The following is a 14,954-nucleotide window of genomic DNA, read 5'->3' on the forward strand; positions in this document are numbered from 1 at the left end:
GCATAAATGTGTGATACACGTGTCTCTCTACTTCAACAGCATGCCATGAATGCCACTCACTGTCAGTATGGCACACCACAAAGATATTGTCATGTTCTTCCCCGCCATTTCAAACCCAAGGGGACATCTACGCTGCAAGAAGAAGTGTGATTGCTGCCTGTGAAGACATATCCAAGCTAGCTTTGCTCTAGGTCGCTGGAATAATGATAGCCGTAAAGCCACAGCAGCACGAATGGCAGCTGGCCTGGGATCCTGGGTATGTTCTTGGGCAGCTAGTCAACTTAAGATGCCTCAGCTTCACTGCTATTGTTATTCAAGCTAAACTAGATCAAATCTAGCTCAGGGATGTCTATATGTGCTGTCGTCACAGCTATGATTGCAGTGTAGACATATCTTAAGGGCATGGCTATGCTACAAACTTGTGCTGACGCAAGTTACAATGACATAAAACCGTCGCAGTTAGTATATGGCTTGTGGGTATGCATACTTGTCTCCATGTGTCGACACTGCTCGTACTCACCAGGAGTGCTGGTGAATATGGGCAGTGCCGACACATGGAGACAGTACTGTGCACAGATAAGTATCCCAGTGTATAACTCGCCCCCATCCAGCACACTGTCTTTTGGGAAGTTTTGGCAATGCATGGTGGGGAAGAAACAAGTCACGCAGTGATGACTGGGAGTAAGGGGTCAACTTCCCAGCATGCAACATTGTACATCTCATAATGCCATTTTTGCACCTTTCTTAAAAATTCCACAAATCTGCGCAGCCCTCCTCACTGTCTGCCATCTCCGACAGAAGCCTGCACAGCTCTGCGCTAGTGTTTTGAGCGTTGCAAGCACAGGATGCACAGTCCTGCTGTATTTGCAGAGCAGCAAGAAGAACCAAACCTGGGGGGAACATGATGATTTATTGAAGGACAGTTTGCTGTGGGACATAGCAAGATCCAATTCAAGGTTGTTGGTGGTGCGCCCTGGGCAGCTGCAGATGGTGGAGATCTTCTGGGCCTGAGAAATGAGCACGGACTGGTGGGATCGCATCATAATGCAGGGTTGGAATGATGAGCAGTGGCTGCAGAACTTTTGGATTCATAAGGCCGCTTTCCTGGATCAGTGTGCCAAGCTCGCCCCAGTCTTCCAGCACATGGACACCAGAATGAGAGCTGCATTGACAGCGGAGAAGCGAGTGGAAATCACACTGTGCAAGTCTGCAACATTGGATTGCTACCAGTCTGTGGGGAAATCACTTTGGCATTCAAAAATCCACAGTGGGGCCGTTGTCATATACATGTGCATGGCCATTAATCTTCTCTTGCCATGAAGGACTGTGACTGTTGGCAATATGCACACAGTTCATCAACAAAAAGGGCTACTTTTCCATGGTTATGCGAGCATTGGTGGATCACCGGGAACACTTCACCGATATCAATCTTTGCTTGTCACGGAAGGTGCACAATGCTTGCATCTTTAAGTACACAGGACTGCTCACAAAGCTACAAGCAGGGACTTTCTTTTCCAACTGGTGGATTACCATTGGTGATGTTGAAATGTCAGTAGTGATTCTGGGGGATCCAGCCTACCTCTTGCTTTCCTGAGCCATGAAGCCATAGACTGGCAACCTCAACAGCACCAAAGATAGATTCAGCTACTGACTCAGCAGGTACAGAATAAGTGATGAGTGTGCTGATGGTAGATTGAAGGGATGCTGGTGTTGTTTACTTACAAGATCTCAGTGAGAAAAAGCATCCCAACCATTATATCTGTCTGCTGTGTCTTGCATAATATCTGTGAAGCAAACAGGGAAAAGTGGACACCAGGGTGGAGGGTGGAGGAAGAGCAGTGTCTACTGAGTTTGAGCAGACAGACACAAGGCCTATCAGAAGAGCTCAACACAGAATTATATGGCTCAGGGAGGCTATGAAAGAGTACTTTAACAGTGAGCCACCTTAATGCATTGTGGTGTACTGTGCTCTACCTGGACCTGCTATTTTGGGGCCTGTTAGGTATTGTATGGTGCTTGGTTTACATGAATGAATATAACACTGTCAATGCACCTATTCATTTTGTGGTGCTTGCTATACATTTATGATCATTATACTGTGTTTTTTTCACTGATCCTATGAGCTGTGTCACACCATATAATAACAAGTAAGAGGGTGTTTTCAGTACCGCTAGACATTTTGCACCACATTTTGGGAACTAATAAAGATGGATAATTTTCCAAACAATAGAATTTTCTTGAGTAACAAAAATACTACAAAAAAAATTCTTTGCAAGTTAAGAGCAAATGCATTAAAAACTTCTTAAATTTTATGGAACAGAGCTTAAGAAGGGAAAGGAACATTCATGTCCATTTTAGCTACACATACAGCAACAATGGCTCTGACACAGTGGTGGGCAACCTGCAGCTGCAGGTTTCCCACCACTGCTCTGACAGGTTTGTGTATGTGAAGTGGTGGCTGGCCTTACTGTTCCCCTGTGTGGAGTGGTAGGGGTAGGGATGCAGACACCTGATGCCACGTGCAAGGGTGATGGCGGTAAAGAAAGGTGCTATACTGGGGTTCTCCATGGTCTGCAAAGGAAGGCAGGAATGTGACTGTTGAAAACGAAGGTCCACAAGAGTCTGCAGTATGTGTGTTTGCTGCCAGAGAAGCTGCGTTATGTCCTGGTGCATCTTCCTCTCCTCTTCCTGCTGGGACTCCTTTCTCCCGTCTGCTCTTTCCTTCTCCATATAGTTTGCAATATTCACCCTCCAGGCCCTCTGCTCATGGTCTGATGCAGCCCTGGCTTGCAGGAGCTCATTGAACATGTCATCCGGAGTCCTCTTCTTTCTCCTCCTTATCTAGCTCAGGCGTTCCACAGATATGGAAGGGGAACCCCCCTCAAGGCCACAATGGCAGCAGCTGCAGACAAAACACACACACAGAGGTACCGCTGTCAATATAGTCACAACGGAAAGTGTAAGTTAAGATTCAGAACTCCCTTCCCTTGCTCCCCTAAAGTTTTAAACAAGATGTACTTATTGACACTTCTGCTTCGGAGTGCTTGTGCACCGCACCACTCTCAGCACCAGCCATGGTGAGCATGGGGTGAGGGAAAGGAAAAGGGAATTGCTCAGTTATATGAAACTATGAGTATAGGGCAATGACACTGAATATTGGCACCCATTTCCAAGGTGGCGGTGATTTTTGCTGATATCTCACTCATGAGGGTAATAAAGGGACAGAAAATGCAGGTACTGCTGGTGTCCCGAAGCAGCTCGAGCCCATATCCACTAGTCTGTTTACTGCAAAGGTGCCTGCAGAAGATAACGCTGACTGGTGTGGGAAAGTGTCCTACCGCAGAGAAAGAAATAAGACTGCCATCCCTAGAAAGCTTTGAGAGAGGATTGCTGCGTGCCTCCATGAAAATTTCATCTAGATTTCTCAAGTGCATTCAGGAGCTATCCCTGTGTACATAAGCAAATTCCTGAGACTGTCCCCCACCCGAACCCCCCCAGCCTAACTCTAGACGGGAATGTAAAGCAGATAACAACCATACCTCTCTGTGTTGTGCCGCTATCTTTTCTAGTGCGAGTACATTAATGAAAAGCTGATAGCTGTGTCCTGTTAAGTTGGGAACTGCATCAGTACATCACTGTAATGGGAAATACATTTACACACTTACCTGAGGTTCCTTCCCCTGCCTCAGGCTCGCCCGTGCTCGACTGCTGGGCCTGACTGGACTGTGGTGGAGTCTCAAGCAGCTTCTGGCTCACGGCATAGCTGAACCCCCGATCTGATGTCCCCCATCTTCCTCCTCTTCCTCCTCGCTGTTCACAGCAGGGGCCTGTGACTCAGGCTCCTCGAAGGGATCCAGAGTTATCTGCAGTGTGGTGGTGGGGTTTCCACCAATTATGGCATGCAGCACTTTGTAAAAAAGTGGCAGATCTGTGGCTCAGCACCAGATCAACTGTTGGCCTCCCTAGGACAGTTCCTTCGCTCTCATGCAGCACCGCTGCTGATCCCTGTCGTCGCCCTTCTCCTGAATCAACGGGCAACCTGCTCACCGAGGTCCACGGTTCCACAGCAAGTCTGTCATTGTGCCTACCCAGCCTTTTCTCCCCACAGGCCCCGGAGACCCAGGTTGGAAAGTGTAGCCGGCATGGTCAGTAGGGCAGTTACACACAACAGTGGGGAATGGCTAGCTGGGCAATCAGGAAAAGGCACTTCACAAATTTCCAGGGTTTTAAAATGTGGGGGTGGGGGAGGGAAGGAGCTTCCTGCCTCTGTGATCTCTGAGCAGTGGAGTTCAGAACTGTGACAAGAGCCATCAGTGCCTGGCATTGTGAGGCAGCTGCTGGAGGACTGCTGGGGACAATACAGTAACGCAGTTGTCTACACTCATGCTACCCTGACTGCAACACATCGACCATGGCTCAATGCTGCTCAGGGAGATGGGGTTACTGTGTTGCTCTTGTAACAATCCAATGGACCCCTCCCCTTAGGGAGTCCCCTGGGAAGGCAGATCAGCACTGTATATTGCTAATGCTGTCGCAAGCATCACAAGGCATTTTGGGGAGGGTCAGAGGTGTGTGAGTGGGGAGTGGAAGTTTCCTTTGCAGGTACGAGAGGCTCAGAGGGGGGAGAGAAAGAAGAGAGCAGAGAACGGGTTAACTCAACACTGCAGCTAGCAAGCTCAGTCCGAAGATAAGAAGCTGACTTCAGCCCAAAGCCAGCTACTACCTGCCAAGACAGAAGGGGGAAGAGTCCAACCCCCCACCCCCGACCAGCCATAAGAAGAGAAAAACTAAGTGGAGCAAAGCTGCAACGATAACAGCAAGAACAGTGAATGCAAATGAGACAACGACAGCGAAGGCCAATAGAAGGGAAAACAAAGTCTCCGGAGCCGTGATGTTTTGGGAAACCAAGAAGGCCACAGCAAGCCAGTTTGGACTGACACAAAGAGCACCAGGAACAGAGGTCGCGGAATGGAACACCCCCAAAGGAGACCAGGGCTTAAAACCCTCTTGAGAGCTGGAGCAATTCGGAGAGCACAGCAGATCCTTGGACGGCCTGGGCCCAGGACAGCACTCCCATCCACCTTCCCCCAACCCTCTTCTTCTGATATTACACCCAGACTTGGCCAGTCTGGGAGGCGTGTGTGAGCATGAAAGTGGGTTAGGGCTTGAGGCATTAACGCTTTCTTTCTTCCCCCGAGTGACGTGGGAGTGTTTCCAACATTCTCTGTTGTTATTTTATTAATAAAGCTTTAAAATTTAGACACTTGATGTGCCTCGTCATCTCCTCCCCAGAAAGATCCTGTGGCCCCAGCCTGATCAACTGTGGGCCCACGCAGACTGGTAACCAAAATCTGTCACACTCTAATGGGGCACTTACATCGGTGGGAGACAAATTTAAATGTAGCCACATAAGGCAGCTTATGTCAACTTAACTGCGAAGTGTGGCCCAGGCCTACATGACTTTCCAGCTCTGCAAGGCTAAAAACCATCTATTTAGAAAGGGATGGGAAGAGACCAAGTAAGAACCAGGATGGTTTATTCCTTACCCCTATGGTTCCAAAACTTTCAGGTTTCCTTCTAATCTTCTTCTTGCACAGATGTCTCCATGTCCATTTGATCAGATACCAGAGAGACTTGGGGCTTGGTAAAACATTGAAGGGAGTGGGCAGAGTCCCTCCTTCTTCAAAGTAACTCATCCAAAGCTTTGTTCGAGCAAACTTCCATTCGATGTCTGCATGATCCTGTATACAAGAAATATAATAACTAACAAACTGCTAAATTAACAAGGTGAAAAAAAACTTACAGGGGTCCTATAATATAAAGCTAAACATATCCTGACGTGCTAATTAAATGGCTTGAAAAAAACACAGCTGTCTCTTTGTGATAGAAATTTTAATGCTGCAATTGACTTGTTTTACCCAGTAAGAAATAGTCTGGATATTATGTCACATTTAATCTTTCTTGCATTTCTACAGTTATTTAAAATAATTAAATACCTCTAAGACAGCAGAGGAAAATTACAAATAGAAAAAATACTAACTGTCTAGCAGTCTTTTGCTACAGTACCATATCATCATAACAGCATGCATTCTACATGGAGCAATTCACTTACTTTGTGATGTACTAGCTTGAACAAGGCTGTGGGACCTGGGAAATGTGGTCAAAGTGGGTCCCATTTTGTGGGGGCTCTGTTAATTGCCAACCTCAAAAATTCAAACATCATGAGTGAGGTCTCCCAAAAATCATGCATTTAAAAATAATATTGGATTCTTTTAATTTGTTTTCTGGTTTTTAAGTCTTTTGGATACTCTCAGATGGTGCTTTGAGCTTTTCCTTGCAACCATAAGGGATGGAAACATATATATATATTTAAATGAAAGTTGAGATTCTCACCTAATCATATGCCTCCAGGAGCTGGGTATTTAAATAAACACCAACTATAGTGAGAGTTGCAATCAAATAGTGAGAATTGGCAACACTAATTGCTCTCCTGTTTTCAGGACAGTGCTATATAGAGCTGTGGGTTTGTTAACATATAGGTAGATGTGGGCAGATAACAATTTGCTTTTCCCAGGAACATTTTTGAGATTATATTTTCCCCATTCTGCATCAGAATAAAACAGTTCCCTATACATATTTTTTAAGGGGGAGAAAAGAAAAGAAATTGCTTTCCTTCAAATACCCATTAACCTAGTGATCAGGGGAACTCACCTAGCATAGGTGAGGCCAAGGTTCAGGTTCCTGTTTAGAGCATGGATTATAATAGGCAATTTTTAAAGAGTCAAAATTGAAACAAAATGATTCTTTCAAAATTTTCTTTCACAGAGAATTTCAAAAATTTCTGATTTCATTCCTAATCAGATCAAAACCAAATTCTGAAATCCTTTCCGAAGTGGCATTTATATTCTTCACACAGTTCTAGTCATGACTGCATCTGCCAAGGATCAATCTATTTAATGAGTGTTAAGATATATAAAAAAAACCCCCAAAGTTCTGATTAGTATAAAGAGACAGTTTTCATTAAATGAAAAAACAGGAACAATGCAAGAAAAGTCCAAGGCCTCTACTGCAGCTTGCCTATATGTCATCAAATCAGATACCACTACATCTTTGCATTCACTGTTAGTAGGAAAGCCTGTGCAATGTGTAAAGTCGTCACTTCGTGAAACTACACCAGTTTCTGTTACTGCACTCTCTCCTGCAAGGGATTAGCATTTGCAGAGAGTCTTAGAGCACTGAAGGTGGGGAAGTAAATATTTTAAACCCTCTAGATGTGCTGGTCTGAAGACGCACCAGATCCTGCTATACCTACTTAAGCAAATCTCTCTTTAAAGTGAATGGGTGCTTTGCTTGAGCAAGGAATGAAGGATCATTCCTACATCTACATTTATGTTTGTCCCAATGGCTGAAATTTTCAAAGTTGCCTAAGGAATTTGGACAACCAGTTCCCATTAATTTTATCTTTATGCTCTGTAAGAATCACTGTATATAGTACTAACCATTGATTTGGCTTGAAGTTTGGAAAATAGCCTTTTAAAACTTAATCAATCTTGAGTGTTAAATAGAAAATATGCAACTAGCCTGTTGCAGATTCCTGATTCTCAGGGCAGACCCTGGCTAGAACAGTCTGCACTAACCTATGCCAATCGATAGCAACCCTGATACACCCTGCCCCTCCCACAACACAACTGCTGTATCAGGAGCAGCTTTGCACCATTCAGAATTCTGGGAGAATTCTCATCTGGCCAAATCCAGCAGTTTTCTAGTCTGTTTGTGCCTGAAGGGCAGTGCAAAGGAACTAGAAGACATCAGAGAATGTGTCCCCATATTCTATATTTAAATGGGATTTAATGCTGGAAAAAGCACTCATTACAAGTGATTTAATAAGGAGAAATAACTTACAGCAATGAGCTGGTAAGAGTTATTCATCATGGCTATTAACATGTTGAGTAGAACAACCAGCGAGATGACATTATAGGTTCCAAACATGGTGGCCCCAACAAACTCAGTAAACTCATGTCGTGCTTTTACATTGGTCACATACAGATTGATGAGACCAAATATAGACCAGAATAATGACTGTAGTGTTTCAAATAACCTGAAAAATAAATAGATAATAACAGCAGCAAATATACATATATACCCAAATCTTTCCCCACATGCACAGCCAAAGCCCTTTGTGATAGCAGAGGACAGGATTTTCCCCAATATACACAGAAGTATGTAATTTCCCAGGGAAATTTTGGTAAACTCTCCAAACTTGAGTCCTTAAAGCCAGGCATCTAAATACATAAATAGGCCCTTCAGTAAATGGCTGATTCTATTCAATTCAGTGCTCAGCACCTCTGAAAATCAGGCCAGTTATTTAAATATAGATACCTACACTTGAAATTTTTTGGCTCACATGCCTAAAGTTGATCCCATTGGGGTCAATGGGAGTGTTGCCTTAACATCAGTGGGCCAGAACTGGACCTCTAAATTAATTTGGTGACTGAATTTCAGCAGTGGGTGTGCCACATGAAAGAAGAAGCAGCAGTGGATTAAAATGATTTGTTTGTATCAGTAAACAGTTTGTATATTCAACTGATAGTGTGCTTTGAGAGTCTTCTAGATAAACGGAGCTGTATAATTCTAGGGGCATTCCCATGCATACATTTTGTTTAGTAAAGAGCTCAGAAATTCAAAGATAAAGCAGACAATCACAAAATGACATTGTGCATCTACAGTTAAATTATAAAACATCCCCTTAGAGATACGGCTAGCACAGCAGCTAGAATGTCAAATAACAAGGTGCCATCTTTGAAACAGATCTGTAGGAGCTAAACAGTTTGAAATAATATCACTTCTTTGTAACACAAAGTTGTGCTAATACACTACAAATTATTATTTTGAGCCCTGATCAGCCCTATGCTCCTGGGCAGTGTGGAGCAAGGCTTTACACTATGTCTATGCAAGTCCTAGGGCCTGATTCTCCTCTCTTTTATACCAGTGCAAGTCAGGAGTAACTGTACTGGACTCTGGAGTTACAGATGTGTAAATCTGGTGCAAGTAAGTGGAGAATTGGGACCTGGGTACCTCTAAGGAGTGCAGCATGTCTTTCTGCAGTTCTTGTAAAGGCATAGACAGAATGCACCACTAAACTCCCCTGCTGGCAATTTCTCATGCACTGAAGAAGCAGGAGCCACCATAGCCTGACTAGACAACCCCTTCTATGTCCATAACCACTGCCAGCACCCCTCTTCAGATCCCCAGGGGAGACAGCCTAGTTATCACTGCCTCCCTCAACGTCACCCTGGTGGGGAAGTGCTCTTGGCACAATTTAAATGTAGGTGAGTAGCTAAATATGATTTACAGAACTCAGGTGGTAACAGCTGTTTGTATCAGAAATTTGATTCAGTGTGGAAGATGAAAGTTCAAGGAGAGAATTAAAATGCATTTAATACAGATTGAGCACTAAACTTGTCACTTGATATAGCTAAACTAAAATCACTGACTTTCAAAGTGAAGGAAAATAAATAACTGAAATTCATTACTATTTAGCCTGTAAGACAAAAGTGAGAATGTAGAGATTGAACATTTACAAAAAATTCAATTGAAGGGGGCCTTGCGCTCAGGCTTCCTGGCAGCCTGGGCTGATTTTTTCCCTTGTCCTGCTTCCATGGAACCTTGTCCATCCAATTTATCCACACACAATCCTGACATTTTTGAAAACTGGAGTTGTTCAGAAGATGCCACTTTAATCTTAACAAACAGAAATAGAAGAAAACCACAGCAACATTTGCCTGTAGAAGCAAACTCTTATCAGGTTAAATTTACGGTTTTTTGGAGCCAGATCAGTATTTTATTGCCAAAATTACACTATTATCTCATTTTAGCTGATAACCTTTTAAGTTAATTCTGTGGACGTCTTTCTAGCATAGCCCATACATTATCATAAAGTGCTGTAGTTATTAATTAATTAATTATTATTAATAATTTGTATTGTATGATCTAGAGACAGTCATGGACCAGGACGCCACTGTGCTAGATGCTGTACAAATGCTGAACAAAAGACATCTCTGCCCCAAACAGCTTACAGTCTGAGCCAGTCTAAGCAGTAAAATATTGCACGTATGAAATGAAAAGTAGATATGCCACTTACGTTGAAAATGCATTATTCTGCTTTTCACACCGTATTCCTTTGCAGCTGTTGGGTTCATTTGTTTCATAATAGAAGTACAGCTGGTTCAACCCATTTGCAAAAGCTAGCAGCACAAGACAGTATATGAATAGAAACTTTAAAATGTCCAGTAACATTCTTCCTAGAGATATTTGCAGAGGTCCCAGGTGAGAATTTGCAGTAAATAATGAGATCAAGCGCAGGGAACTAAAGATGTTCGCAATAGCAAACAATGCCTCAGCCACCAATGTGGGGTGCCACATATCCCAGCTTTGTCGTGAGAGAAACCCACTATACTGGAAAAAAAACAGAAAAGAGAAAGTTATACTTTTGTTTTCATACAGAAACCAAAGTTGTTCAGTTTTTTTGTTGAGCCATTTTAATCAGGCACCAATACAACAAAAATTAGCCCTTTTTGGAATGTACTGTGTCTGGTTTGTCTCTTCAAAGGAGTTTATAATCTTAATATTAGAACAAATATGGCTTGTGTGTTTGTCCTTATCCAGAACTTCATCTGAAGGATAATTTATACTAGTCTTTTTGTATTTTGTTATGATTTTGATGCAGTGAAAGGATTACATGTCTGGTCTTTTTGTAACTGTCTGTGACAGACTGTAGAAAAGTAGTACACACTGTAATTGTATTTAGCAAATTTATGAAGGTCTGGCTTTCTCAAAATGTAGAAAGTGGGTGCTGGATCCTGCAAAGTCAATGAAATGACTCAAATGAATAAGGACTCAATATATAAGCATTTGATAGATCAAGGCCTGATAATCACTGAAAAGTTGCTATACAGTAGATAAAGAATAACAATGTCATTTAATCTCCAGTATTAAAACAATGACAATATCTATTTGTTCTCCCTTTGAGCCATGCCTAATTGTTTACTTACCTCATTTTCAGTCAGTCTGATCCTTGTAATCAGGAACCTTTAACATTCCAAGCCTAGCAACAGGTTCCATGAAGTTGAAATGCATTTTAAAATAAAACCTTTCTAAATACTATTCTGTAATTTTTATCAGTTATCTATTGAGTATCCTTAATATGCTCTGTGCTGTACAGAACATTTCTGAAGACACAGGACTAAATTCACAAAAGGACTTATGCAGCTAACTACCACTTTAGGAACCTAGATCCCAGAATAAGGCCCAGTGGGATTCACAAAACCTCTGTTCAGCTGCTCCCAAAACACTGTAGGCATCTAAATTCACTTGATATCTACATTTTCTCAGTAAAATCTCCATAGGCACTTATGTTTCTGCCTCTGCGCATACACACTGCTACCTCAGGCCAGGTATCTGGACTTTTTAGCCCCAAAGCAATGCATGAACCAGAGGAAGAAAGGCATTGGAACTGTGGGGCCTGATCTGGTAAGCATGCTCAGAGTTTGCCTATGGGGGTCTGATCCGGTAGGCGAGATCGCATAGAACACCCAGTGGGGGAAAGAGGACCTCCCTCAGAACTTGTACCTCAGTCTACACACCTGGGGTGTGGGACCTGACCAACTCAAGTTCCCACTCCGATTGAGAGGGAGAAGGGAGGTGAACTGGAGTCTGCTATCTCTCAGCTATATGCCCTAATCACTGAGCTATGGGAGAGCCTGAGGTGAGGTTCCCTCAGTCTCTCCTGTTGAAACTGTTCCATGTGGATAAATGATGAAAGAGTCATTGGGTCACAGTGAGAGAAAGAACAAGCAAGCATGAGAATAATTCTGTAGCCTCGTGCTGAGGGCACTCACTTGGGAGAGGTGGGAGATCCAGTATCCCATTGTCCAATGACTTTTTTTAACTCTATATTCATGGGGTAAAGTTGTATCCCATAAGCATATATGTTGTGATAACTAAAGAACTGGTGGCCCTCCAAATATGTGGTTTTAGGACATTTTCACCTAGGCACATGTGAATTTTTTTTATTTTAGCATAAAAAACATTTTTCTGTATCAAAAATGTATGTGAGGTACAAATGTATTCCAGATGTGTTGCTCTATTATTTTGTCCCTTGGCTACACTGCCATATTTGCCACGGTAAGGTGGCCAGAAGAGCCACAAGCAATGTGGAGAATGCAGTGAATTTGTATGTGATGACCACTCCACATTGATCCTCATGTGAAAATGGCATATAGGCTCACACTGAATGAGACTCTTGCTAGTTATTTCAATTTGCTAGTTAAATAAAGGTTTTTTTTGTCTCAAACAAAGAATTGTTCTTAATTTGTGAATGCACTAGCAGGACAAAAATCCCCCACAACACAGTTAATGTAACTTTCTCATGGCAATGGATTTTAAATAAAACATTTGTCCTAAAACATTAATGATGTAGCCGCAGTGGAATAGCTTCAACAGGCGAGAGCATCACATCAGCCCAGTAGTGAGGACACACACCTTAAAGGTGGCAGAACCAGGTCAAATCCCTTCCCCTCCCTTCTCTATGGGAGTGGAGACTTGAATCAGGAGCCTCCCACAGCCAAGGTGTGTACCCTAATCACTGGGCTAAAAGTTAAGAGGGAGGTCTTCTTCTTCTCTCCCTCTGACTTCTTGCAAAAACCACATGGGTGCCCACTACCAAGAGAGGGTTCGCCATGGAGAATCCCAAGCAGAGGGAGATGCCTCCCTTCAGCCTAACTTAGGTGCCAAACTTCTGGGGGGGGGGGGGCGAGTTTAGGACACATCCCTCTCTTCCGCATATCCCATTGGCTAGATTAGGAGAGAAGATGCCTAGTGTGCTGGCTTTTGTGAATCCCACTCTGAGGCACCTCTCTCTCCCTAGTCATTGTATAAAGAAACTAGCTGTCAGACGTAGGCTTTGTGAATCCCAGTGATTTTCTACATGTGTAAAAGGCATGGCAATGTGAAGCTAGCCCATAATCCCTACTGAAGTGCTTACAGGGATAATAATACTTCCCTACATGTGTAAAAGGCATGGCAATGTGAAGCTAGCCCATAATCCCTACTGAAGTGCTTACAGGGATAATAATACTTCCCTAAAGGGATGTTGTAAGGATAAATACTTTAAAGCTCATAGAGTGCTTTGAGATTAATTGATGAAAAGTGCAATATAAGAAATAGGTATTATTATTATTACTACTACTACTAAAGTCTAAGTCCAACAGACACAAGCTACATTTGCTCCCTTTGTGTCAAGTCATATCTATCTTGGTGCTTATATGGCCCTCAATACCACAGCACTTGAGCACCCAACAATCATTAGTGGATTCATCTCCTGGAGGTAGGGAAGTGCTATTATCCGCCTTTTACTGACACACAGGAGAGAAAAAGTGACTTAACCAGAGTCACACAGAAAGTCTATGACTGAGCTCTGAAGGGGAGCCAGCCCTGTTGGAGTCCCCAGCCAGTGCCCTAGTCACAAAACCGTGTTCCTTACTCTAGTGACCTTCCTCGTAAAATCAAGCTTTTATTACTGCTAGCATGGTGGAGCCAATACAGCTGTGCAAGAACCGGACAGATGTTATTCTGCCTCATGCATCGTTAACCAAATCATCAGTTCAATTCTGATTGTAGAATCCTTATTACTGGTGATGACGTAAGTGGCAGAAAGAGCACACCTTGTGCTGCAGCGTCATGGCTGAGTTTGCAGTGCTAGCAGCCCAAAAAAAAAATGACTTGCAAACTGAGAAAATTTAATATGGAAGTTACTGACAGAATAAAGGAGCAACTGCTCCTTGTCCCTTTCACAGTGACTTTTCTGAATATTATTATAATATAGCATAATTTAGACATCACCGTAAACTTACATGGCACTTTTATAAAGATATAATAAGAAACTGTCCATGTACTGAAGAGATGACATGATCTGATTGAGCATTTGTTGGTGGAGAAAGAGGGAGAGAACAGGAAACCTGCCAAGTGCAGGGGATATCATAAATGAAGGCATGTAGCGGAGAAGACTGAGAAGTGAGAAGAGAGGCTTGGAAGGAATTTAGAGAGAAGAAAAGTAGTGAACAAATAAAAACAAAGATGTCATTAGGGAGAGGAGGTTGTAGTGACTTGAAGGGGATGGCTAGGAACTTGGATATGCTAACAGACCTGAAGTCATTGAAAGGATTCACAAGGGGTATAATGGGGCCAGGGAAGTAGGAGAGGAAGATTACTTTAACTACAAAGGTTTGGATAGATTGGATGGTGGAGAGTTGAGAACAAGGGTGAGCAGAGAAGAGAACTGAAGGAAAATATGACCGATATATGGACAAATATTTTAGTAGTGGAGATTATGTGAAAGGATGGATTTTGTTGATTTTTAAAAGGAGAACTAGGAAGAAGAGAATTGAAAATGACTAGGAGATTGTGAATCTGTTATATGGTCAGAAATGTGAAGTGATAGAGAAGGAAGAATGGTAAATATTATTTTGGAGAGATATGATTTGAGAGGCTGAAGATGTCAGAAGGACACTTGGAGTTACAAGATTAAAACATAATGAAGGAGGTGAAGAGTGGAGATGTAGGTTTGGGAATGATCCACATAAATGTAGTAGTTGAAACTGGGGAGCAGATGATGTCAAGAGGAAGATGTATAGAAGGGATTGAGAACAGAAACTAATGATGCCAACAAGTTAGGTGTAAGCAGGGAATGAATTCTTCCCTGACAGCTAGCTGGGAGGAGGAGAGACTTTGGGTGTGTTTAATGTAAATACAGTTTGCTCCTGGTCTGCTTAGACATCCAGCAAATAGAGCGATGTTTTGCTCAAAGTAATCAACTTTGGCTGGTGTTGGGTTACAAATCACTTTAGTACTGAATGCAGGGGGAATTAAATGCTGTTACCAAAATGTTGTAATTATTG

The 14,954-nt window shown here is 42.8% G+C and overlaps 1 protein-coding gene across 1 annotated transcript in view; it reads right to left on the minus strand.

Annotated features, from left to right (window-relative positions):
• The window catches only part of TRPC4 (transient receptor potential cation channel subfamily C member 4), a 210,162-nt gene that overhangs the window by 13,290 nt on the left and 181,918 nt on the right, over positions 1-14,954 (minus strand). Inside the window, exons 6-8 of the mRNA XM_084617453.1 lie at positions 10,142-10,455; positions 7,903-8,098; positions 5,547-5,741 (exon numbers count right to left, since the gene is read on the minus strand). Of these exons, the coding sequence (XP_084473579.1) occupies positions 5,547-5,741; positions 7,903-8,098; positions 10,142-10,455 (705 nt within the window). The remainder of the gene's footprint in view (positions 1-5,546; positions 5,742-7,902; positions 8,099-10,141; positions 10,456-14,954) is intronic.

The sequence above is a fragment of the Lepidochelys olivacea genome (assembly GCF_965140295.1).
Source record: "Lepidochelys olivacea isolate rLepOli2 genome assembly, chromosome: 1".
In the NCBI taxonomy this organism is placed as follows: domain Eukaryota; kingdom Metazoa; phylum Chordata; order Testudines; family Cheloniidae; genus Lepidochelys; species Lepidochelys olivacea.